Source organism: Dipteris shenzhenensis, chromosome 15, assembly GCF_047967505.1.
Source record: "Dipteris shenzhenensis isolate YYH24624 ecotype China chromosome 15, Dip_SZ_1.0, whole genome shotgun sequence".
Classification (NCBI taxonomy): Eukaryota; Viridiplantae; Streptophyta; class Polypodiopsida; order Gleicheniales; family Dipteridaceae; genus Dipteris; species Dipteris shenzhenensis.
Window position 1 is genome coordinate 41,664,571 of NC_141610.1, and position 24,149 is coordinate 41,688,719.

At 44.0% G+C, this 24,149-nt stretch overlaps 1 protein-coding gene across 2 annotated transcripts; it reads left to right on the forward strand.

Moving 5' to 3' along the window:
• The first annotated feature begins 250 nt into the window (after positions 1–250).
• Positions 251–22,904, forward strand: LOC147893825 (uncharacterized). Of its 2 annotated transcripts, none has more exons than XM_087386213.1 (4): positions 251–988; positions 1,744–1,901; positions 1,990–2,126; positions 22,864–22,904. In XM_087386213.1, the coding sequence occupies exons 1-4, from the start codon at positions 749–751 to the stop codon at positions 22,887–22,889; spliced, it is 561 nt and encodes a 186-aa protein (XP_087242339.1). In that variant the 5' UTR covers positions 251–748; the 3' UTR covers positions 22,890–22,904. The 2 variants fall into 2 exon arrangements, with proteins under 2 accessions (XP_087242339.1, XP_087242340.1); XM_087386214.1 differs by lacking the exon at positions 22,864–22,904 and adding an exon at positions 13,373–13,781.
• The last annotated feature ends 1,245 nt before the right edge of the window (positions 22,905–24,149 follow it).

Below are 24,149 nucleotides of genomic sequence, written 5' to 3' on the forward strand. Positions count from 1 at the left end.
TCATAGCTGTCCCAAAAGTGAGACACCTATTACTCATACACTAGAAACGAAAACACACACACACACACACACAATGTGGGAAAAGTTAACGCCTTATGACATGGGAGGGGTTTTGTGGGAAATTGTATATCCCATATGCTGAAAGGGTTTTTTTGGGAAATTCATCCTATGTGGCAAGTTATAATTTCCCACCTCCGGTATTTGTGGGAAAAGAGTGAAGGCCTTGGAAAGAAGTCCACATCATAGGAAAGTCTAAAATGGTGGGAAATATTACTTTTTCCCAAGTTTCCAATTTCCTTTACCCTACTTCATAGGAAAGTCTCCAAATGGTTTTTCCCATCTTCCCAATTTCCCACCAAGGCCGTTCTCCTATGAAGTGGAGTATGTGCCTCCGCATACAAGAGACGAGAATATGAAAAGCGGTGATATGCAATTGAGAAGATAATCTAGGATGCTATTTCACTTTGCTGCTACGAGAATGTCTTGGGAACGACTAGCGAAACTGGATTAGATGCATCAGTGTAACAACTTTTAGAATGCTTGGCATCTCGATTACTTGAGTCCCTTGTGAAGTTTACGGATTGTGGAGGCTAATTTTAATAAGAGAAGCGTAGTCACTGGCAAAAATTACGAGTAACATGAGGTGTGACTGCAGATGGTTGATACTGAGTACAATTTATCTTGCTCCAGTGCTATTGACCCCCTTTTTTTTTATATGTATCCTATAAGGGTTGATTTTGGACTGTAGATGGCGTCATCGCAGATGCCCACCTTTCTTCACCGTGTTTATTTACTCCTCCTATCAAACTCACAGATTGTAATTGTCCCTGTAGGTTTGTTCTTTGTGAGGTCCAGGATGAGCTGCCTCCTACCGGTTCTAACACGAAAGGAGGATGCGGACAAGCTTATCTGTGATACGCTAGACAAAGTGCTTGTCCTACGTTTTGGAAGGTCATGTGATGCCGTCTGCATGCAGCTAGATGAGATCGTGAGCTTTTATGACCCTACTGTCTTATCAAAATATCCAGAAGCGATAACATTTTCTTTTTCTATGTTTTAATTATGAAAGACAGTAGCTTATCTGTGATACATTGGACAAAGTGTTAGCCCTACATGTTGAAAGGTCATCATCTGATGTAGTGTGCATGCATGCAGCTTGATGAGATCGTGTGTTTTTGAGACCTTCAAAATTCGCAAACATGATAATCGAATTTCCTTTCTATATTTCAATTATGAAAGACAGACAGTATCTCTTCTGCATGCTGGCTGGGCGCCTGCCAACAGCTGTCATATGCTCCAGGGTTTTCAGTGGAGTCAGGGAACTGGGAGCTCATACGCTAATTTTCTCTCTCATTGTTTTTCAAGATGTGCTATAAGATTAAGGGGTCATTGTAGGAGTTATGTGTAATAAAAGATCTTTTCTCAGCATCTGTACTGTGTTTAGCTGCACCTGGTCTGTGCGAAACGTTATTTCCATGGGTTGATCGTGTGTCTACAATTGAAGCCTTTATGGAGATGCATTATCTGAAATGGCTAAATACACAAGGGCGTGCCCTTCTTAACTTGGTTTTTACCAAATTGTTGTGTTAACCTGACAGTGCAGTTGTAACTCTGCAAGACTTTATTAAGATGCTGGCAGCCATTCTTCATGCAGGCACGATACATCCATGAGATTAGGCAGTAAAATAGTATGAATTTTGTGCACTTTCTTTCCTCCTGATAGCTAAATTTATTCCTTTGCAGCTTGCAAAATCCGTGCGAGAGGTATCTAAGTTTGCTTCTATAGCACTTGTAGACATTGATGCTGAAGAACTGCAATTGTATGTGAACTATTTTGACATAACGTTCATTCCTGCAACCATCTTTTTTTTCAATGCTCAGCATATGAAGATGGACTCTGGGTAAGTGAATCTATGTTGATGTTCCCTGAAGTACTTTAAAGGCAGTTGCAAACTGTCTTTTTCATCTCTGATGCATATTCTTTTGCAGTTCACACGAAGCATACAAAATGGATAGTGGCATTTCACACGAAGCAAGACTTCATGGATGTAGTGGAGGTTTCGCCCGATCATACAAAATGGATAGGGGCATTTCACACGAAGCAAGACTTCATAGATGTAGTGGAGGTATGCATTTTTCTCATCTGAGTAACCTGTATATTATTCTATTTTCTTTTGACGTACTTCCTTCCTTGGAAAAATTGTCATTATGTGTTGCTATATCACCCTTTACTAGCAGAGGATTTGTGCTTATTACAGAACCCACCTAACTGGAGGTTAAAATGCCCCAAGGGGTGTTCACACTACACTATTCAATATCCAACAACTCCTATAGTGGCATTGTGAACATGTATAGGGAAGTAGATCAAATGCCACAAGGAATCAAGCCTAAAGCTTTCTAATGCCTTGGTGAAGAGATTTGTAACATTGTCATGTGTAGGACAATAGATTAGGCTGATCCCTCCAGCATGTAATTTCTCTTTGACATAGTGATAGTATATCTCAACAAACACAAGAGTCCACACACTTTGACTGTGAGCGAGGATAGGAGTGAGCTTTCCAACTGAAGTGAGTGTGTTATGCTCAAGCTGAGATAACATGACCTCGGAAGGGTTGGTGGACATTTTCCTTTATAGGACCAACTTTTGGATTATATTTCATTGCGCTTCAAGTATATGGTTAAAGGAATCAATGTCAAGGTCCTTGGTAAGAGCGAATAGGCACTGACCAGATGGTTCTAAAGGTCAGGGATCTAGATGCACCAAAATGTGTAAATTGCCAAGGGACAAACTGAAACCTCGCACGATATAATTACTGCAAATATTCTCTCATACGCTCTCTCTGTCACTCCCTCTCTCTACAGATGCACTAGGGCCCGGGACAAAACGTCGGGCTGGACCCCCCCGAAGGTTTTTATTCATGAAGAGAGAAAGCTGTTACAAAAGTTCAGCGTAGAGCTGCCTGGTACAAAAATCCAATGTGAATCCATATTACAAGAGCTTCAAGCTCATTTCAAATCGGCAACATGCCACTTGTCTAAAATCTAGACTAAATCCTATTACATGCCACTAAGGGCAATTCTGGAGTCTTCGATGCACTTGGTCACGTGAACCGCCTCCTAGATGCTTGTTAGGCTCCCGTAGCGCTTAGGAAAATAACTCTTCCTAGTACCTGCAACAATTAATTAATAACAAATTTCACCTTGTGAAGTTTTCGTCCAAGTTGCGGCCTGTTGGTATTGCGATAATTCTTTCTATCTTAAATGGTGCATTGCCCTACCAGCTAGATTTAGATTTAGATGCTCGTTTGGGAGAGACTAAAATGAAATCGTTTAGACTTCACAAGCAATTGCAGCTTGAATGAAGAGATTTGGACTACTTTTTGATTAGCCTTCTCCTTTAGTGCTAGCCTTCGTCATGGCTGAGTTTGCCCTTCACCTCCGGAGTGCTGACAGAAACTCAGTACGAAGACTTTGTATAAATGGATGCTCAAGTATGTGTGGGTGTGTGGATTTGTATGTGTGAGAGCATACTTTTATACTATGCTCTACACCCACTGTTGGGCGTTGATGACGTCAGTGGGGATGTCATAGTAGCTAGTCCCTTCTATGCATGATGGAGTTTATGGTTCTCAATCTTATGAGTGACTCTCGTGAGATTGAAACTGCACTATGTTGTGTTTTTAGAGGATGAATTTGGGAATGTTCCTGGATTCATCTAGGTATATGCTTCTGCCGTATTAGCGGACATGCAAATTTCACCTTGTGAAGTTTTCGTCCAAGTTGCGGCCTGTTGGTATTGCGATAGTTCTTTCTATCTTAAATGGTGCATTGTCCTACCAGCTAGATTTAGATTTAGATGCTCGTTTGGGAGAGACTAAAATGAAATCGTTTAGACTTCACAAGCAGTTGTAGCTTGAATGAAGAGATTTGGACTACTTTTTGATTAGCCTTCTCCTTTAGTGCTAGGCTTTGTCATGGCTGAGTTTGCCCTTCATCTCCAGAGTGCAGATAGAAACTCAGTACGAAGACTTTGTATAAATGGATGCTCAAGTATGTGTGGGTGTGTGGATTTGTATGTGTGAGAGCATACTTTTATACTATGGTCTACACCCACTGTTGGGCGCTGATGACGTCAGTGGGGATGTCATAGTAGCTAGTCCCTGCTATGCATGATGGAGTTTATGGTTCTTAATCTTATGAGTGACTCTCGTGAGATTGAAACTGCACTATGTTGTGTTTTTAGAGGATGAGTTTGGGAATGTTCTTGGATTCATCTAGGTATATAATTAAAGCACACCACCATTGCACCCATTAATTTGCATTCAAATAACTCACTGTGGACTAATTCTAGTCACGGTGGGCGTCCCCACTGAACACATGTACACACATAACAAATATAAAAATATATATTTATTCTCTGGTTGACCGAAGTCAATGCTCTTTATCATAATTAAGGGGCTTTGACCAAGGGTCGAGGCACCTTAATTATAGTCAAGTCTCTCCAACCGAAGTTGGCACACCTTGGTTACCCGTAGTTAACCCTCTTGGCGCATGCCAAGTTTCGTTGACCGAAGTCAACACTCTCTGACCGTAGTCAGCTTTGTGGTTATGTGGTTAACCGCAGTTAACCCTTTTGGTAATAAACCAAGTCTCCCCGGCCAAAGTCAGGCTTACTTGACGAGAGTCAAGTATCTTTGACCGTAGTCAATTCTTTGACCATTAAAAGAACTCTTTGACCATAATTAACACATATGAAAACTCTTTAATTATGATCAGATAAATGGTCAACTGTACTTTGACTTAGGATATTTACATTGTGGTACATCCCCTCGGCTTCTATTCAGTTGACCTGAAGTGAAAAGCTTTCTTGTAAACATCCAAAAGATATGGATGATCGGATAACATGTCTTCATCCATCCACTTGGCATCCAATGCCGTATCATTCTTGAATTTTACAAGATACCTGTAAAACTCCTTGCCTTGAGGGCCTTTGCGTACAGTATTGTACACAATTTGTTCTGGCTGAAGGACCTCTTCCAGCTCATCCACTTCTGGTGGATGCTTTGATACTGGCTTGTGAGCAATGGAGAGAGAGAGAGCAAGAGAGAGTGAGCTGAGAGCTGAAAGCTTGAAAGCTTAGTTGCAATAGAAGAGTGTGAGAGTACAACTGAAAGAGTGAGAGATAAGGTTTTGTAGTGACAAAACCATAGTAGTCACTAACCATAGTTAGTGGACTAATTGCGGTTAGGGGCACTTTTCCCTCTTAGCTTATTAAATTACATTGGTCACTGCTGAATTATATCTATAATTCTAACAGACCCCCTGCAGTGCCAATGTCATGTACAAGGCTGATCAATCACCAAACGGATATAAGTTCAGGGCACTGCGAAATGCCTCAAACTTTTCACGTGGTAGTGCTTTGGTGAAAATATCTGCAACGTTGTCATGTGTGGACACAAAGATCATACTGATCTCTCTTGCATGCAACTTCTCTCTCTGACGTAGTGATAGTGAACCTCAATGTGCTTCGTGCGAGCATGAAACACTGGATTCTTTGCCAGTGCAATGGCACTCTGACTATCAGTGAGAATTGGAGAAGGACCCTCCAATGACAGATGAAGATCAGCAAATAGACGACGCAGCCAGACACATTCAACTGTTGCTGTGAAAGCTGCCCTGTACTCAGCTTCACATGATGAGGTAGCCACTGTAGATTGTTTCCACTGAATTAGCACCTTCCATGTGCCTTGCTGCACTGCGAGTCCTGCCAGGTAATGGAGCATCAATCTTACTCTCCCTGAGAGTCTGTAACAGCCAGTTTGGGACTGTTTTTGCTGCATGTATGTATGCAATTTCTTGCTGAACTATCTTATAGACTGGTTTTCATCCGCATACACCTTGGCTCTATCCATAGCCTGGCGGATATTAGCTCTCGCAAGTGCTAGCATCTCCCGCACCTGAACTACAAAGTTCGCGGCACTAGGCACTTTCTGAGGTACTCCAACTATAGTTGGATTGGCTGGTCTATAACCATAGTTCAGCTCAAACGGACTGAACCCGGTAGAGGAATGTTTTCTATCATTGTAGGCAAACTCTAACAATGGCAACCACTTGTCCCACGTATGTTGCCTCAATGACACATATGCCCTCAGCATATCCTCTAAAGTCTGCTTGACTCTCTCTGTCTGACCATCCGTCTCAGGATGATCCCCACTACTCATTCCCAACTCAGTCCATAGTGTCTCAAATACCGCTGTCCAAAAATGACCGGTAAATCTGACATCTCGGTTTGACACTATGGATCTAGGCAATCCATGCAGACGAAATATATGTCTAATAAACAAATCCGCCACTTGCGGGGCACTAACAGACTCTCTAGTCAGAATGAAGTGAGCCATCTTGGTTAGACGATCAACCACCACAAAGATAGAATCATACCCTCCTTGTGTTGTAGGCAGCCCTACAATAAAGTCCATGGAAATGCTCTCCCACTTACTTAGTGGTATTTCCAAGGGCTGTAAAAGTCCGGGTGGCTTCACCCGCTCGGCCTTACTTACTTGACACGAGACACCGTGTCACATATTCATGAATATGCTTTTTCATCTTTGGCCAAAAGAAATCTCGCTTCACGAGATCATGTCTTCTCGACCCCTGGATGTCCCGCACACGGGCTATCATGGCATTGTCGAATGACTCTCTGCCTGAGATCATTCTGACTAGGTACTACAACCTTGCGATTTCTAACTAGCATACCATCCCTTATGGTATATCTTGCATATGTTTGGCCTTTTCTGGATGCCAGGTCATCCTTTTCATTTTCCCCGGGTTTTAACACATGAGCCTTAGGCCATAAGCTCTGGACAAACTCGTCCACTTTTTGAGTTTCTCTAATCTCGGTCATTAGAGCACTCTCTAATACCGTGAAAGTCAGGTTGTGCATAATGCGAGACAACGCATCAGCCACCTTATTATCCTTTCCTCTTCGGTACCGAATCGTCAAATTAAACTCCTGCATGAGCTTTGCCCACCTAGCTTGGCGGCCCCTCAAGTCAGGCTGTTTACAAAAATGTTTCAGAGTATCATGATCCACATCCACATAAAACTCTGAACCATACAAATAATGCCTCCATGTCTTCAAAGCATGGATAATAGCATACAACTCCAATTCATGAGTTGGCCAATTCCTTTGAGAGGGAGAAAGCTTCTTGCTTTCAAAGGCTACTGGCCTTCCCTCTTGAAGGAGGAGTGCTCCTACCGCAATGCCACTTGCATCGGTTTCCACAGGAACAACGGTTTCTGGGGTTCAACTATTTTTAACACCCGTCCTGTGACCACAGCTTGTTTTGTGTGTTAAAACTATCTTGTTGATTCTGTCCCCATATAAAAGGTACTTTATCTGAGGTCAGATCAGTCAATGGCGATACTATCTCGGAATATCCTTTGATATGCCTTCTATAAAACTGGACAAACCCCAAGAATGATCGCAGCGCGCGGTCAGACTCTGAGGGATTGGCCAAGTTAGTATCGCAGCCACTTTCTTTGGATCCATTTCTACCCCCTCTAGAGTAATTATGAATCCTAAATATTCAAGTCTAACCATACACAGTATAGTTTTCTTTTTATTTACATAAAGACTGGCTTTCCTCAAAGTACTGAACACTACTCTTAAGTGTTCACGATGCTCAGCAATACTTTTACTGAATATCAGAATATCGCCAATAAAATGTACTACGAACTTTCTGATATACGGACGTAGTAAATCGTTCATAAGCATGACGAGTGTTGCTGGAGCATTGGTAAGTCCAAAGGGCATTACCAAAAACTCAAAATGTCCAAACCTGCTTCTGAAAGCGGTTTTATGCACATCCTCGGCTCTAATCCGGATCTGATGGTAGCCACACTTAAGATCTATCTTGCTGAAAATCACGGCTCCATTTAATGCATCTAGCAAATCATCAATCCGAGCCATCGGATACCTGTGCTTAACAGTGATATTATTTAATGCTCTGTAATCTATACAGAGGCGAAACGTATCATCTTTTTTTTTCTTTAATATCACTGGCGAAGCAAAAGGTGAGAAACTTGGTTGCATCTGCCCCAGCTTGAGGTATTCTTCCAGGTTGTCTACGCACCTCCGCTTCTTCAGTAAAACTCATTCTATAGGGAGGTCTATTTACAGGTTCTGCCCTCGGGATCAGTTCAATCTTATGCTGAACTTTCCGCTCTGGAGGTAACCCATAAGGTAGTTCATCCCTAAAACATTCAGAGAACTCCTCTGTTATAAGATTAGCCAGCTTGGCCATCTCACTACTTTGTGTAACATTAGTGCTAGCCGAAGAATCATCAACTGGCTCTACCGATGCTGTGCAAAGGAATAAAAACTCTTCTTGAGCTTTTTGGATTTCCATCACGGAAACCAACGGTCCCTGAGGTGCATCTTTCTCACCTCGCAAGACATAAAGCACATCATTCATCTTGAATTGATATACGTGCTTTTTCCAATCAATGGCTGGTTCTTCTTAGAATGCCACGCCATACCCAGGGCTATATCTGCATGAGCAAGCTTGGTCATTTCAAAATCAAGCTTCTCAGCATAGTCTTGAATACGAAGCTCCAACTGGGTAACCCTTTGGTCCCATACTTCAGTTGAACTTCCATCTGCCTTCCTGACTGTAGTCAGATGGACTTGTCTTTAATTTCAGCCTCTTCACGAGCTTGGAGTTAATCACATTGTGAGTTGACGCCGAGTCAAACAACACAATGACATCATGATTGGCCACTTGCCCTTTCATTTTAATTAACTCCGTATCATTAAAGGCTGTATACCCCGTTGCTGTGGGCTTAGATAGGATGTTATCAGGTGCACTCGTCACTAGCTTAGCAACAGACACACATAACAAACAAGGTACTAACCTCTGAGAAGATCCCGCTAGCTGAATCTGCATCTCTTCTGCTCTGGGACTTCCCTCCATCTCCACGTCGCATTCTGAGATCACCATCTCAGCCATGCGACGATCTTTGTTACGTGGACAATCCTTCCATTGATGAGGCTGAAGGCAACCAAAACATAAGCCTTCTCTCCTCGCTTTTTCCCTTTGTTCTGGGTTTAAGGGAGACTTAGACCAAGCCCGGGCTGCCATTGGAGTTACTTTCCTCTTCACTCTAATGGTGGTACTTGGTTTAGGAGTTTCAGCCGGTTTCGCCTGCTTGGCTTGACCACTCGGCTGAGAACCACTCCCTCTACTAGTCCATTTCTTCTTAAACCCAGACTTCTTCGGATACCCATATTGGGTTCTGACCTGTGCAAACCCACTTGGCCTGTTGCCCTTGGCATCTTCATAGTTCAGGGCTATGGCTATTGCATCATCTAACGTGTTCGCATACTTAGTCCTCACTTCCATTTTTATTCGATCATTCAATCCAAATATGAAATCTTTCACTTGGATTGATTGAGGCAGGGGTTCGTCAACCTTCATTACACTCTCTCGAAACTTATCAGTGTATTCTGCCACCGATAAATTTCTCTGACGAAGGTTCCTATATTGATTCCAAGCTTGAGATGCTTCGTCAGGAGGTAAGAAGTATTTCCTGAACTTCCTTTTAAACCCCTCCCAGGTAGTGGATGCTATACCATCTTTTTGTTGTTTAATCCACCACCGATCCGCTGCCTCACTAAACATGTGGGTGGCCTCACGGATCTTCTTGATGTCATTTCTGATTTCACAAATGGCGAACGCCTCGTCCCATTTGTGTAACCAGGTCTCAATGACATCGGAGCTACGGTCGCTCATCCGACCAAAATACTTTTCTGGCCTGTAATTGGCAATATTTGGCACTTTAGTCTTCCTAGGCTCGACCGTATGGACACTAGACTCCGGTTCCATTATTGGAGCCTTTCCCTTCTCCTCTCGAGAAGGTCTGGCAGACATACTGTGTATCGCTCTCCTAAGTTCAGACTGCCCTGCATTGGCCTGTAACTGTTGCGCTAACAACTGTTGCAAGGCATCCTCAAGCAATGCAATCCTGCCAGATAAAGTATGAGCTACTGGGCGCGACACCTGCTGGGTCGGCCGGACTCCTGACTCACCAGGGTCCCTTCTGGAAGCTCCCTCTTATGCTTCCATTCAGTTCAATAGGTGTTTTGTTCTGGCTTGTTTTGTTTTGTTAAAAAAAAAAAAAAAACACCACTAGAACACTGTATTTACAAGCTGACATAATTCAGTGTACTGACACTTTGACACAATTCCCTATACTAGGGAATACCTGCAATTCCACATGTACCCTAACTAGGCATTTGACACACGCATAACCCAAATAGCGCTTTTCCCTATACTAGGAAAATTCCTGCAAAGTGACTCTGACTGAAGCACATAGGTATAATCTATCCCTGCTACAGTATCATAAACCACAAACTCTGCTACAACCGCAAAAGCGTAAACTGCTTCTGACAAAACTGGAATGACTAAAAGCAAAAAAGAAAAAATAGATAAAGTGCTCCCTGGTCTTGTTCGCTCCTCTTTTGTCTGCCAAGGCGTAGCTGTTTGATCGAATTCTGTCTGAGGGAATCAAGTCAAACAGTACTTTCTATCTCCTGGAAAATCATATATGCAGATATCGCGAAACCTGCAACCTACGTTCTCTGGCTACGAGTCGCCTGGTTTTCCTGATTTGTAACTCTCTGTTTGCGTGGCCTCCTATCCTTGCCTACACTGGTCAAGGCCCTACGCTCCTATGACAAATTTGCAGTCACAACTTACATGCTCAGTCCAAATCCTGAATATGGGGCCAGTTGCTCATCGACTAGCGCTCCACGCCTATCGTCCGCTCCAGATCACGGGCAGCGCCAGCGATTTCGTCAATTGCCCTACGGGATCCCCCACGCTTCCATCATAGACTACGGGCAGCGCCAACAACCAAGTCGCGGGATGGTCATCAACGATTTCGTCAGTCACGGGCTATCAGCGTCGAAGGGTCTCCCCGTTCACGAGTCGCTTCCACGGTAGGCCACGAATAGTCCTAACACCGTCCGTCAAGGTCGATGAGTGCAGAACCTGCCCGTCAACTTACGAACCTTTATGCACAACACACCACAATTCCTGCTCGCCAGTGCCAGAGGACCACCGCGCTGTTTAACCTAGAATCAGTCCCCTCGTCGTCACGTATTGCTTCGAAAGCCTCACCGTTCACGAACCATCGCCTGTGCGTCAATCCCTTCGCTTCAGATCACGCTCTGCAAGAGATCACGCTCACGATTTTTTTCGTCAATCTTGCAGCTCTGGTCGTTCATCACCCAGATCGTCTCTCTCACCTAGCAACCTTGAGCTCTGATACCAATTGTTAGACAGTGCTTCTAATCTCCTACTGCGGATCACGGGAGAAGCACTGAGTTATTCCACCCAGCCAATCCTTGCTGAAGCATGAGAGCTCACAGAGAATTCGAATCATAAACATACGTAAAAACAGTTCCTTCTCATCTCTCACTAGCTTCAACAAGCCCCATCTCCCTAGATAGATCTAGATGCCACATGTCATCCATATAGGGCCTTCCTAATGCAACATTTCACCCCTCTCTTGGGATGCATTAAATACTTTGCCCCTAGGCACATTCTTTGCATTAGGCCCTTAGCCTTAGATCCACCTAGTCTGGTGCTATCAACCCTCACCTAGGACCTTGACATTAATTCCCTCCCGATCATTTACATGAAGCGCAAACAAATATATTACAAAGATAGATCCTTTAAGGGAAATGTCGACTGATTCTTCCGAGGTCATGCTACCTCGGCTAGAGCGTAACAAACTACCTGTTCCACAGAGTCTCCTCAAGGAGAGAGGTCAGGAGTCTATGAGTTCGTGACGACAGGTAAAAAGACGAGTGACAAAAGATCTCAATGCTGCCGGAGAGGCAGTGGAGAGAACTGATGTCAACTTAGCGGAGTCCCTCAGTGTCTGCTGGTAGTCCTCCCTGATATGTGCATATCGGGGGCACTCTAGAGCTACATGTGCCTCCGTCTCAACTGTCTGCATGTCACAAAGGCTACAGACTCTAGCATGTCTAGGTTGGTGTATCCAAGCTCCCTGCTCAATGGCAAATGTATGAGATCTGGTACGGAACCTGGCGATGTTTCTGCGATATAGAAGGGGGATAGGTGTGCTAATATAAGACTGAGAGAGAGAGAGAGAGAGAGAGAGAGAGAGAGAGAGAGGTGTACGACGACATGTGAGAGAGAGAGAAAGAGAGAGAAGGTTAGGGTGTGAGGAAATGATGCTGAAATGAAGACATGAAGAAAGGCTTTCATTCATTCATCAAGTATGACAAGACAAGTGAAGTACAAGCCTTATATAGGCTACTCACTCACACACTAGTACCCAGTGTATATGGGATAAGTCCCATGATGACACGTGGCACTCACACATGACTCACACACATAGACTAGTACTAAATCACCTAGTACTACACACCAACAATTCACACCAACACACTCTTTGACTATGATATCTCCAACACTCCCTTCAGAGCAAAGAGTGTGAGACCCAACATGCAAGAGTAGACCGATCCCCCCTCCACCGCAATACTGCAAAGAGGAAGTCCAACTATCCAACACCTCTCGTGTGATAGTGACTTCTGAGTCAGCTTGCGACCGGCAAGGGCAAACCATCACTCGTCATCCCCCCTTACTCTGAATTGGGTGGTCAATACCATCAACCAAAGTAAAAGACAATACATTCATTTCTGGGGGACAACCCAGGGCAGAGTACCTCTTATTGACTCCAAATACATTCAATTTAGAGGGACAACTCAAGGCTGAGAACCTTTATTTGACTCAACACAAACACACATAGCATAGGGGCCTAGAAAGCACAACCCTGGTCAAAAGGATCGTTGTCGTCAAGAGAGAGGCCGTGAACCTCTGCTGTGGTAGTTGCATGTATCTCCTCCGGGGGCTCTTCAGGTTCAGCTTGTTCTTCAGCGAGGAGATTGGCATGAGTTTCATTAATAAGGAGGGCTATGTTTCCTTCAATGGAGGTCTCTTGAGCACTGAAAACAGCCAAGACCTGATAGGGTATAAATATGTCTTCAAATGCAGCGAGAGAGAAAACCAGGAAAGCCCTAATTTCTGAAATGTAGGGTTTGCAAAAATTAGGGTTTTCTGCTGTAGGTCAGAAAAGCCAGTATATGCCATGAAAGAACAGCGCAGGATAGCTCCAAATGTCTTCAAAACATGTTGTATTCCAAAATAACTTTGGAGCAACTGAACTGAAACCCTAAAATCTGTCATTCTTTGAAATTTGAATAATCGAACTTATGAAGTGCTCTTGTAGATAGTTGCAGCAGCTGGTCGAAGGCTTTAAGAACTCCAAAATGCACACGCAGGTCCGAAATGTGCAAGGTGGTAGCTGTAGGTGCTCCAAATGCGAAAGCTGAAAACTTGCAAGGTGGCTCAGCAAGGCAGCTCCGAAGTGCTGCAGCAGGTCACCACAGTGAAAAACGGCTGATGTAGATATGCTGGAAGCTAGGTGTAGACTAGTACTAAATCACCTAGTACTACACACCAACACTTCACACGAACACACTCTTTGACTATGATATCTCCAACACTTGCTACCAAGAAAGGTTTCCTCAAATCAGGAATGATAAGTGCAGGACCTGTAGTCCAAGCATGCTTCAAATTAGTGAAGGATTCTTCTTCTTTTTGGGTTCATCTAAACTTGGTATTTTTCTTAATGAGGTCATGTTGACGGGTAGCAATTTCATCAAAGTGCCAAATGAACCTTAAGTAATATGAGCATAGACCCATAAAGGATCTTACCTCACGAGCATTTCTGAAGTCGGGCCATTCTACAATTGTTTATATCTTGGCTAGATCCATACGGACACCTTGATATGAAATAATGTGTCCAAGATAGTGAATCTTGATTTGGAAGAATTCACTCTTCTTTTCATTGTTGATGAGAACATTCTCAGATAAAGCATGCTTCAATTTAGTGAAGGATTCTTTTTCTTTTTGGGTTCATCTAAACTTGGTATTTTTCTTAATGAGGTCATGTAGAGGGGTAACAATTTCAGCAAAGCGCCAAATGAACCTTCGGTAATATGAGCATAGACCCAAAAAGGATCTTACCTCATGAGCATTTTTGAAGTTGGGCCATTCTACAATTGTCTATATCTTGGCCGGGTCCATATGGACACCTTGATGTGAAATAATGCGCCCAAGATAGTGAATCTCGATTCGGAAGAATTCACTCTTCTTTTCATTGATGACATTCTCAGATAAAACTTTGAATACAATTTTTAGATGCTCTTTATGTTCTTCTTCATTCTTGCTGAAAATGAGAATAGCATCAAAGGAAACTACTGAAAACTTCCTATAATTTCTAAACAATCATTCCATCAACGGATTAAAATTGGTTAGGGCACTTATAAGGCCATATGGCATTACTAGATTCTCATATAGTCCGAAAGTTGTTCAGAATGCTTTCTTATGAATATCCTCGAGGTGCATGGCATTCATCCAAAATCTTTTGCCTCATATTTTGGGTGATGCATAGGCAGTCATCTTTCATTAAGTAGCCATCCTTCATGGAATACTGACTTGTCGACTGCCCCTCTTGCATTTGCTGCATAATCTCTCCAAATTTGGATCACTACATGCAAAGGAAGATAATGAAGAAAGCTCAAATCCTCTTGTGCAAGAAAGATTAGACTTTCTTAGGGATTTTTCAAGTTGCCTTTCTCAAGAACTTCCTAGTCACCTTCCCTCAGAAAGAACAGAAGATCCCAAGATTGATATAATTCCTCAATCCTCACCTCCAAATAGACCTCCTTATAGAGTTAGCCTAACTCAACAGGATGAAATTTCTAAACAAGTTCAATAACTCCTCGTTAAGGGTTTGATCCGATCCAACAGCTCTCCTTGCTTACTAGTCCAAAAAAAGGCCACAACTTTTAGGAGGATCTAAAATATTCAGCCGCATAAATCTTAAGAGTGGCTACCATCAATTCCATATTGTGCTTCATATGCCGGGCATAGAAAGAAAGAAAGAAAGAAAGTTTATTAAAGTCTTTGGAAGACCGATGGGTCTATGAGACTGAAAAACCTGATATAATGAGCTGTGGTAGTGGAGCTACTAAACGAGCATCCACACCAGTGCAGAATGCAAAAAATGCAAAATGGCAGTACTAAGTCCTAAATACAACATAGTCATGTCGATAGTCGACTATATATCAATCTCAGCATCATCGTCATCATCAACATCATTAGAGTCATCATCATCCTCATCATTAGCAGTAGGACATCAGGATGGATGAGGCAATGGAGGCATGAGGTCAGCAATAGAGTGCTGTCGGCCCCTCAAGGGTGCAGTCCTCATACGTCTCCTGGTTGTAGCTCTGCGTCTAACCAGGGCCACTGTGACCCCCATCGGTCGGGCTCCGACCCTAAGCAAGGAGGGGATGTTCCCAAGTATGATCTGTGTGTCAACCCTCTGTCTGAGCTGTTGGGTCACAAGCTCCGGGTCACGGTCATGTCGAGGTCTCGTCTCGTGGGAGTCTATGTGCTCTGGTTGAAAGAACTCCGTGATAGAGCTCTGAGAGGTATCAGTCGAGAAAGAAGTCTGCTCCTGTCTCCGTGCTCGGAGTATCCTCTCGCGGTGTCTAAGCACCTCATGAATGAAACCAGCCAAACACTGCTGGTCTAGGTAGGAGAGGAGACGGGCCAAACCCCCATAACTATCTCTGAAGAAAAGGCAGTAGAAATGCCCTCAGATCTCATAGTAAACAGGACACCTGAAGATGAAATGCTCCTTTGTCTCAACCTCTTGCATGTCACACAGTGTGTATATGCGCCTCTCCCTAGGTAACCCTCTGCTCTGCCACTCTCGATATGAAGTCTGTGTGAAGAGACCCGGAACTGCCCAAGAGAGATCCTCAGCAAGTGGGGTAGGTGAATCTGCGTGTCTCCTGGTGGATCAATGAAACCCTCCACTGTGATATGTAAGAAGTGATCTCTGTAGAAGCCCAGCTTCACTGGAAGATCACTCGGGCCCAACCAAGTCCGGAATGTGTGTAGCTGTAGTAGATCCTCACAGATAACGTGGTTGACCTCGTGTGATAGGAGGGGAGAGAACGGAGCATCCATTTTGTATTGGAAAGGAGGTAGTCTGTCCATGTGCAGCCCTAGCCCCTCAAACCATCTCTATGTGCGTGCATACCAGCATCTGTGGTCTCCCCCTGTTGCAAGTGTCATAGAAGAGGAGAGTGCTAGCCATGGTATCCTGCTACGCCCAGAGGTGTAATCCCCATACTCCCTGACTCGGTACAGGGATGTGATGACCTGAAATGCAGCATCTAGCTGTAATGGAAGTGACCCAAATTCCGCCCGAATGATTTGGTGAGGAACGGATGGCTTACCACGGATCATCCGTGATAACATGAGAACCTGTATCCACTCCACCTTGGCCCACTTTGTATCTGACAAGTCTGGCCCCTAGCATGGATCGCCATACATCCCTGCTGGGCATACCAAGGAGTCAAAAGGCAACCCTTTGGTCCGTGGATCTTGAAAGTGAGAGCGGAAGCACTACCTCTCTAGTCTAGCCAATGAAGCATATCCTCTGCTCAGACGTGCATGCATCGCGGGTCTCATAGTGAAGATGGGTCCGGAAAAGATGACCCCAAGATAAGTGTATGATGAAACTACCTCGACAGGGGATCCATCAAATGTGAAATGCTCATTGCACATGATGACTTGAGATGTATTGAAGATCATAACCTTGGTTTTACCGAAGTTGACCTTCAAATCATGAGACTTACAAAAGGACCGTAGTGCGTCAAGGTGTCTTTGGAGCCCCTCTGTTGAGGAAGACAAGAGAGCCACGTCATCTGCATAAAGTAATGTTCGGATCAGGGTGCCTGCGAGAGAGCAGCCTACCCCACCCTGTGCTTGCATCACTGTCTCGAGCTTGTCGATATAGAGGCCAAACAAGATAGGTGATAATGGGCATCCTTGTTTGACCTCGATGGTGCTCATGATCTTGTCTGTCCATCCAGATCCTCTCCGGACTCTGCCTGAAACTCCCTCATAAAGTGCCATGACAACGCAAATGATCTCCTGGTCGTAACCCAAATCCTGTAGGCGTCGTGTGAGGCGGGCTCTCGGAACCGTGTCAAATGCCTTGCGGAAATCCACAAAGCACCAATAAACGCCTTGCTTCCGTGCCTTCTCCTCCTCGATGATACATCTGAGCGCAAGAATGTGGTCCATGGTTCCATGATCCCCCCTGAAACCGGCCTGTCCCGTTGCTCTGAGTCCTCGACACTCCGCAAATTTGCTGACCTCAAAATCAAGTACTGATGCATAAATCTTGGACATGACATGTCCAATCATAATGGTCCTGTAATTCTCCAGGCTCATGGGATCCCATGCCTTGTGAATGGGTGAGATAGTGTTAATGGTCCAGGTGCGTGGAAACCCCAAGCAAACAGCTTCATTGAATAGCTTTGCTAAGATCGGGGCTAGGAGGTTAATCCCATATGCAATGAACTCAGTGCATAGTTCCTCATGATGCTTCGCTTGGCCATTATGAAGTTTCATTACGGCATTCTTTACCCCCCCCAGTGAAGAGGGTGCAGGATGTGAGACGTTGTATGTGTGATAGGTTAGGGACTGGCTGATTTGGGATATCATAGAGTGTGCGTGCATAATCGAACCACACCTGAGTGTCAGTGAGTGGTGAGGGGGACCGTTCCTCTAAAAATCTCTGCCAAAAGTCCTTAGAGTTGTTACTGAACAGAATGTTCAGTAGCTCCTCCTTGTTCCGATGCACAAAGTCAAGTTTCTTTCTGCGTACCAGTCGACGGTACTCGTGTAGCGTCACTCGAAAGATTGTTTTTGGTTTCGACGGCGTAAAGCCTTACACTCATCATCGTACCAGCTATTACAGGGTACGGTTTAGGTGGTGGTGGGCAGGTGGAGCGGGTGGTGTGGGGGAAGGCGTGAAGAGCAGCCTCGTGTAGTGAGCGGGTGACTAAGGCTGTAGGGTCCTCTAATAGGGGTATAAAGTCAATGTATGCGAGAAGTATGTACAGACGGCCAGAGTAAGTAGGTGAGTGATTGTGATCAAAGCGTATATCATGGTAGGTGGAGTAAGAACTCAACGGGGTAGAAAGTGCTGTGCGGCGGGGGGTAGAAATGCTAAAGAAAAGATAGGTATGATCAGCCCCTGGAGGGAGAGGTGCTATGGTAAAGTCAGTGATGTGAGATGTGAAGGCAGGGGATCTGATGATGTAGTCCACAACACTGAAGCGTCCCCCATGTGGAAAGCACGTGAAGCCACCTGATGCGGGCCATCTGTCAAGACCATTATAAATAATGAGGTCATGCATCCTGCCGAGGTCTAATAAGGCCTGCCCATAAGGTGTGAACAGTCCTCGTTTGTTAGCCGAAACTTGTAGCATACGTGCCTCCTCAAGGTCAATGTCTGGCAGTAGAGTGGAATCATCTCTGAAGTCGAGGAGTAGTTCCTGACGAGCGCGTGTCCTCGCGTTGAAGTCCCCAACTAGGAGGACTTCTCCGCGGCTAGAGAAGTCAACAATGGACTAATAAAGAGCAACAAATGGGGATGTCTCATCCTCCCCTCGAATATCTCTGGCAAAGCGGAGGTCTCGGGGGCGAAGTAGCAAACTGCAATAAATAGATCCCGGCTGTCCATGTGTTGACGAATCTGGATCCAGAGAAACGTGGAATGTGTCTCTCTCTGCTCCACTGAGATGGCCCCCAAAAGTGTGGATCTGTAAAGGACTCCAACTACTCAAGCTTTGGAGAGGTATTTTTATTGGCGAGCCATAATTAAAGACTACACAAGTCTGTTATAGAATGCCTTGCTTGTCAAAAGGTCAAGCGTGACAGACGGAAGGCACTTGGCCTATTGATTCCTCTTCCTGTGCCTGAGGCACCATGGGAAGGCATTGCAATGGACTTCATTTTTGATTTGCCACGATCATAGACTAGAAATGATGGGATATGGACTGTTATCGACAAATTCAGCAAGCAGGCTCATTTCATCCAGTACGGAAGACAACCAAGGCAGACTAGCCCTAGTTGTGGTTGCTCCAGGTGTGTTCCGCGAACATGGAACATTTTCCAAGTATTGCTCAATCTAGGGAACGGCCTTCCCTCCGTTTCAGGAGGGGAAACAACGTTCCTTGGTAACTATGCTCTAATTGTCAATGAGAATTGGAGTGAGAGACTCCAATGATGTATGTAGATCTGCAACAGCTTCGAATGTATATAGGAGGTGGCGGCTGCAAAAAAAACGGCTATAGCCTAACAACAATCGCAACTATTCAAAACAGCTATGGGAGCTGAAATCTAGACGAACAGCAGCAAAAACACTGCGAAATCTGCAAATGTTATAGGTGATTTTCACAAAAACAGGGGCGTCATGTTTTAGAGCTGCTCCAAGGGCTCTCCCAATGAGAAAGCTGAAGGTGATTGACTGAAAATGAGTTCTCCAGCAGGTTTCTCTAGCAGGTTTCTCCTGACGAAACTGAAGGCAATTGACTGAAAATGAGTTCTCCTGCAGGTTTCTCCTGCTGGAACTGAGGGTTTTGGTGATAGGTGTAACCGGCCTTAGATCACTAAGGGCAGTGTATCTGTCTCTACTAACTCACAAAGATAAAAATACAGCCAACTTAAAGGATTGCCTTTGTCCACAAACCAAACTTCACTGCACAGCATCATGTAACCATTCAAGACAAGGGAGGCTAGAATGCCCCTACTCAGAAACATAGAGAGTGACACCTGTTGGCCCCAACACTTGGCGCCCCTTGCGGTATTTATTTAAACTGGCTAGCTCAAAGATACAAAGGGACTCCCTTCAAGAGCTCACCTGCAGGTGCAACCCAGTACAACGCCAACGTGTGGCTGTGCTAGTGACCAACTCCTAGTGCTATTACCTTGGTTCCTTTCAGCAGACATGGATAATCACAAGTAGACCAGTCTGACAGCATGCCAAGCAATGCATTACCCATTTCCAAGCCATTACCGAGCCCAAGGCCAACCACTGCACCCCCAGGAAGAGAGTATCACAACCAGTGCCCCAATCCTCTCCTGGGCCAATGGCAAGGCATCCAACCTAGCAAGAGCTCAGTAGGAATGGCTGTAGTAAAGAGTGTAGAAGGAAGATGAGAATTCAGCCAACAGAAAGAGCGTGTTTCAGCCCGAAACAGCTCCAGAAGTAGGATGAGAAGCGGACAGCAAACTCTGGTAGGAGAGAGCTGCCTAGGAGTGTCTTCCAACGCCAGAAAAGATCAGAGAGAAGTGCGTCCAGCAAGCTGTAGCAGATCAGCCAAGAATGCGTCCACCTGAACAGAGTTTACAGCCCACAAACAGCTCCGTTTTCAGTGCGCCTTGCACCTGGCAGGAACAGGAAGAGAGGCGCCCATGAATATGGCTTCACATGAAACTAGGATCTATAGGAAAGAAACCCCGTGTTTGAGGAGTTGCTATCATATTGTGTCATGTGTGCTTTATCATGTCTCGGCTATGAGTGACCTAAACTCTACATGGGCTTGACTAGTGTGACAACAAAAAATGATATTTTGTTTTGAAACCTGTGGGAGGATTTGTGGGGCCCGCAAGGTGACAAAAGCTAGCCATGGAGACAAAGAATCAAGAAGCGTGATGGAGAAGTTGGTGGTGGGAGACGGCTCTTTGCAGCTACTCTTGTTGCGACTCGTGAATCTTTTGATGTCGACTACTTTATTTCATGTAATCATTAATGTGGGTTTGACACTAATTAGAATAATTAGTGAAAATGATTGCAAATGTGATTATGAGTGGAGTGCATCATTGTAAATACCATGGGTATGAATTATAAATACCTTGGTATAGAGATAGAATGGTTTGAGAGATATATTATTTGCTTTGTAATTGGGAAAATAGAAATGAGTCATGTATCTTAAGTGGGCCAGATGACTATATGGCCTCCATAATGTACTAAAATAATATGGAGAGCACATGCCAAGCACATGGATGGCATGTGGAGGAGTGTGGAAGAGTGTAAAGTCCAGAGGAATCCTTCTAGAATTCCAAGGTGGTATATGGAGGATGCTGACATATGGAAAAGAGAGGGTCCCTATGGGCTGCAAGGAAAAAGACTCTTGACTTTCTCAATTTTTAAAGAGTCATGAGGATCTTGTAATGGGACACTTGTCAAAATGTGCCCAAAAGGACATTTGATGGTGATCCATGTTCTTATGTCACCAGGGGGTGAAGAAATTTACTGGCTGAAAATGTAACAAGGTGAAGGAGGGTAAGAATTGCTCTATAAAAGAGACCTCTCTCACTCTCCAGCATTTGGTTCTTCCCTTTGTAGTTATGCCATCACTTGTATCTGGCTTTGTCTATTTTTTTCCTTCTCCCTAGAGCATTAGGCTCTCACTTTGTACCCTATTCTTGCTTTTGATGTTTTGAATAAAGTTCATGCTTCCTTTTCCTCATCCGTCTTCCATCTTCTCTCTCCTCGCTCTAAAGCTTAGTGTACCCACATGAGTGAGTCATTTCTAGATCTGTGTTAAGGGTATTCTCTACTTCCCTGGGCGACCTCCATTTGTCATATATCTGGGAAGCTACTTCTCTGCTGAAGGAGATCGTTGCCCTTTCCATAACTGCAGTCGGGTATGGACAGTTTTGACAGTCTTCTGTAAAATGGTCATAACTTTCTACTCCGAGCGCTGTTTTGAATGAAACTTATATCAGAATCTTCGTCTTTTCAAGATCTATCTACTGATGTGTTCAGATATTTGTTTCATTTAGTAGAATAAAAGTTATCGTTGTCTGAGTGGTCCAGTCTATTGTTTGGAGCAATTTTGAGAACCTTTCACAAGACCGTAATAACTTTCTGTTCCAAGCTCCGTTTTGAATGAAACTGATATCAGAATCTTCGTCTTTTCGAGATCTATGTTTCGTTCCAACCGTCCCATTCAGCCAAATCAGCCCTATCAATTCACGCCTTTCATATCATTTCACATTGTGTTGAGTCAAAAGATGTTCTTCCAACAATGGCTCGTTCTTACTTTTGGGGTTGACCGATTAGCTCAAATCAATGCTTCGCCTCAGCCTTTCTTATTTCCAATGCTAGAGTAGAACCTCACCTTTGATGTCTATATCTTTGTTTTGATTTGAGAAGATAGAGAGTGAGTGTCTCTTTAAGCTTCGTCTAATGCCCAAATCTCTTATCTCTTCTTCAATTTGTGGATTGAGACGTGACTAAAATCAAACCCCCAGTTTTGTGTCACATCTTTTGGTGGAGACGCTGGGTAGGTTTTGCCTAGGATTTTCCTATCAAACCTCATGATCTCATCTGGTTTACAAGCAAAGATTTTCTACTTTGTGCTCATTTTCTGTGCAAGATGTAAAACATTCACAAGGGACTCTTAGTTATGATCTATTGACAGACTTTAGAGAGAAGACTGCACAAATCGCATTCGGGCAGCTTTTGGCACTCTCTCCAAAACTTAGGAAGGAATGGAGTAAATTGGCCAGCACTAGGGAGTCTAAGAAAAAGAAGAAAAAGGATAATGGGACACCTATGGCACAAAAGGTAGACATAGATGTCGGAGATGATGTACCTGTTGTTGATGTTATCATAGATGGCCAGACTATTTCTAATGCATACATTGATGGGGGTGCATCGATAAATGTCATGAGTGAAAAGACAATGAAAGATGCTGATTTGAAGTTATCTTCTCTTAACTCTCCTTATCGCATTAAGTTGGTTGATAATACTAGAGTGAAAACTCTAGGAGTTGTGAAGAATTTGGCAGGGGATGTGTGTGGAATTTTTTTATCTATAACATTTCAGGTTATTCCTACAAAACCAAATGCTAGGGCTTATCCATTGATCTTGGAAAGGCCTTGGCTCCGTCAAGTGAAGGCAGTACAGAAGTGGGAGACATGTGATCTTATTCTCCAAGGAGGGAATAGAAAGGATCAAGAGTCGCCACAAAAAGGTGGTAAAGGAGGAAACTTCAACTTCTGAGAGCTCAGAGTCCGAGTCATCCGATCATGAGACAAGTGGCACCTCCGAGGAGTCCATTCAGAAGGAGAGGTGGAAGGAGTGGTGTTTGGTCTTTGCCTTGGTGTTGATTAGGGAGACAATCAAGGAAATGGAGCTTCAGAAGGAGAATCATCTTCAACCATGTATGAGGAAGTAGTGGATCGCACTAGTCTTTGTCAACAAAATGAGATTCTTCTTGATGAGATTGTAACAGGTACTAGAGATGAATACCTACAAATGCTTGATGGGTTTCCTAATCTGTTTGCAAATAGTTACTCACAGGTGCGCCAAGTTACCTTAGTGGAGCACAAAATTGACTTGAAGCCTCAAAGTAAGCCAGTGGTGCAACGGCTTAGACGGTTGGGAGTGGTACAAGCAGAAGTGCTTAGGAAGGAGGTAACGAACTTGCTCCAAGCTGGGTTTATTTTTCCAGTTGAGAATTCAGAGTGGGTTTCTCCAGTGGTGGTTACTCCCAAGAAAGGAGAGAAATGGCGTGTTTGTGTGGACTTTCATTCTCTGAATGCATGCACAAAGAGGGATTATTTTCCTCTACCATTTCAGGATGAGATATTGGACCAAGTTACAGGCCATGAAATATATTCAGTATGTGATGGGTACTCCGGATACTTTCAAATTCGGATTTGTGAGAAAGATCAAAGGAAGACTTCATTTGTTACACCATGGGAGGTGTATGCATATAGGGTGATGCCATTTGGTTTAACTAATGCACCAACAACTTTCCAACGTTTCATGAGCCAGGTATTTGCACCCTACTTGGGAAAGTTCATAAGAGTGTTTTTGGATGATTTTTGCATTTATTCAAGCTGTGTAGATCACTTGGAAAAGTTGAGGATTGCATTGAAAAGTATTGATGATGCAAAAGGTTGCCTTAATCCTGCAAAATGCTGTTTGGCCAAGAAGAAGGTGGCTCTGTTAGGACATGTTATCTCAGAGGAATATATAGAAATGAATCCTGAGAAGGTACAAGCAATCATGACCCTTCCACCACCTAGTAATGTCAGAGAGGTGAGGGGCATTTTGGGTAAAACAAAGTATTACTAGTGCTTTGTTGATATGTTTTCTGAAAAGAT

What these genes read in the sequence shown, in the direction of transcription:
- LOC147893825 (XM_087386213.1), top strand. Translation starts at nt 749, where the DNA reads ATGGCGTCATCGCAGATGCCCACCTTTCTTCACCGTGTTTATTTACTC. An exon ending in CATATGAAGATGGACTCTGG is followed by an intron (nt 1,902 to 1,989) that starts GTAAGTGAATCT and finishes ATTCTTTTGCAG; the next exon opens with TTCACACGAAGCATACAAAA. An exon ending in ACTTCATAGATGTAGTGGAG is followed by an intron (nt 2,127 to 22,863) that starts GTATGCATTTTT and finishes ATAACATTTCAG; the next exon opens with GTTATTCCTACAAAACCAAA.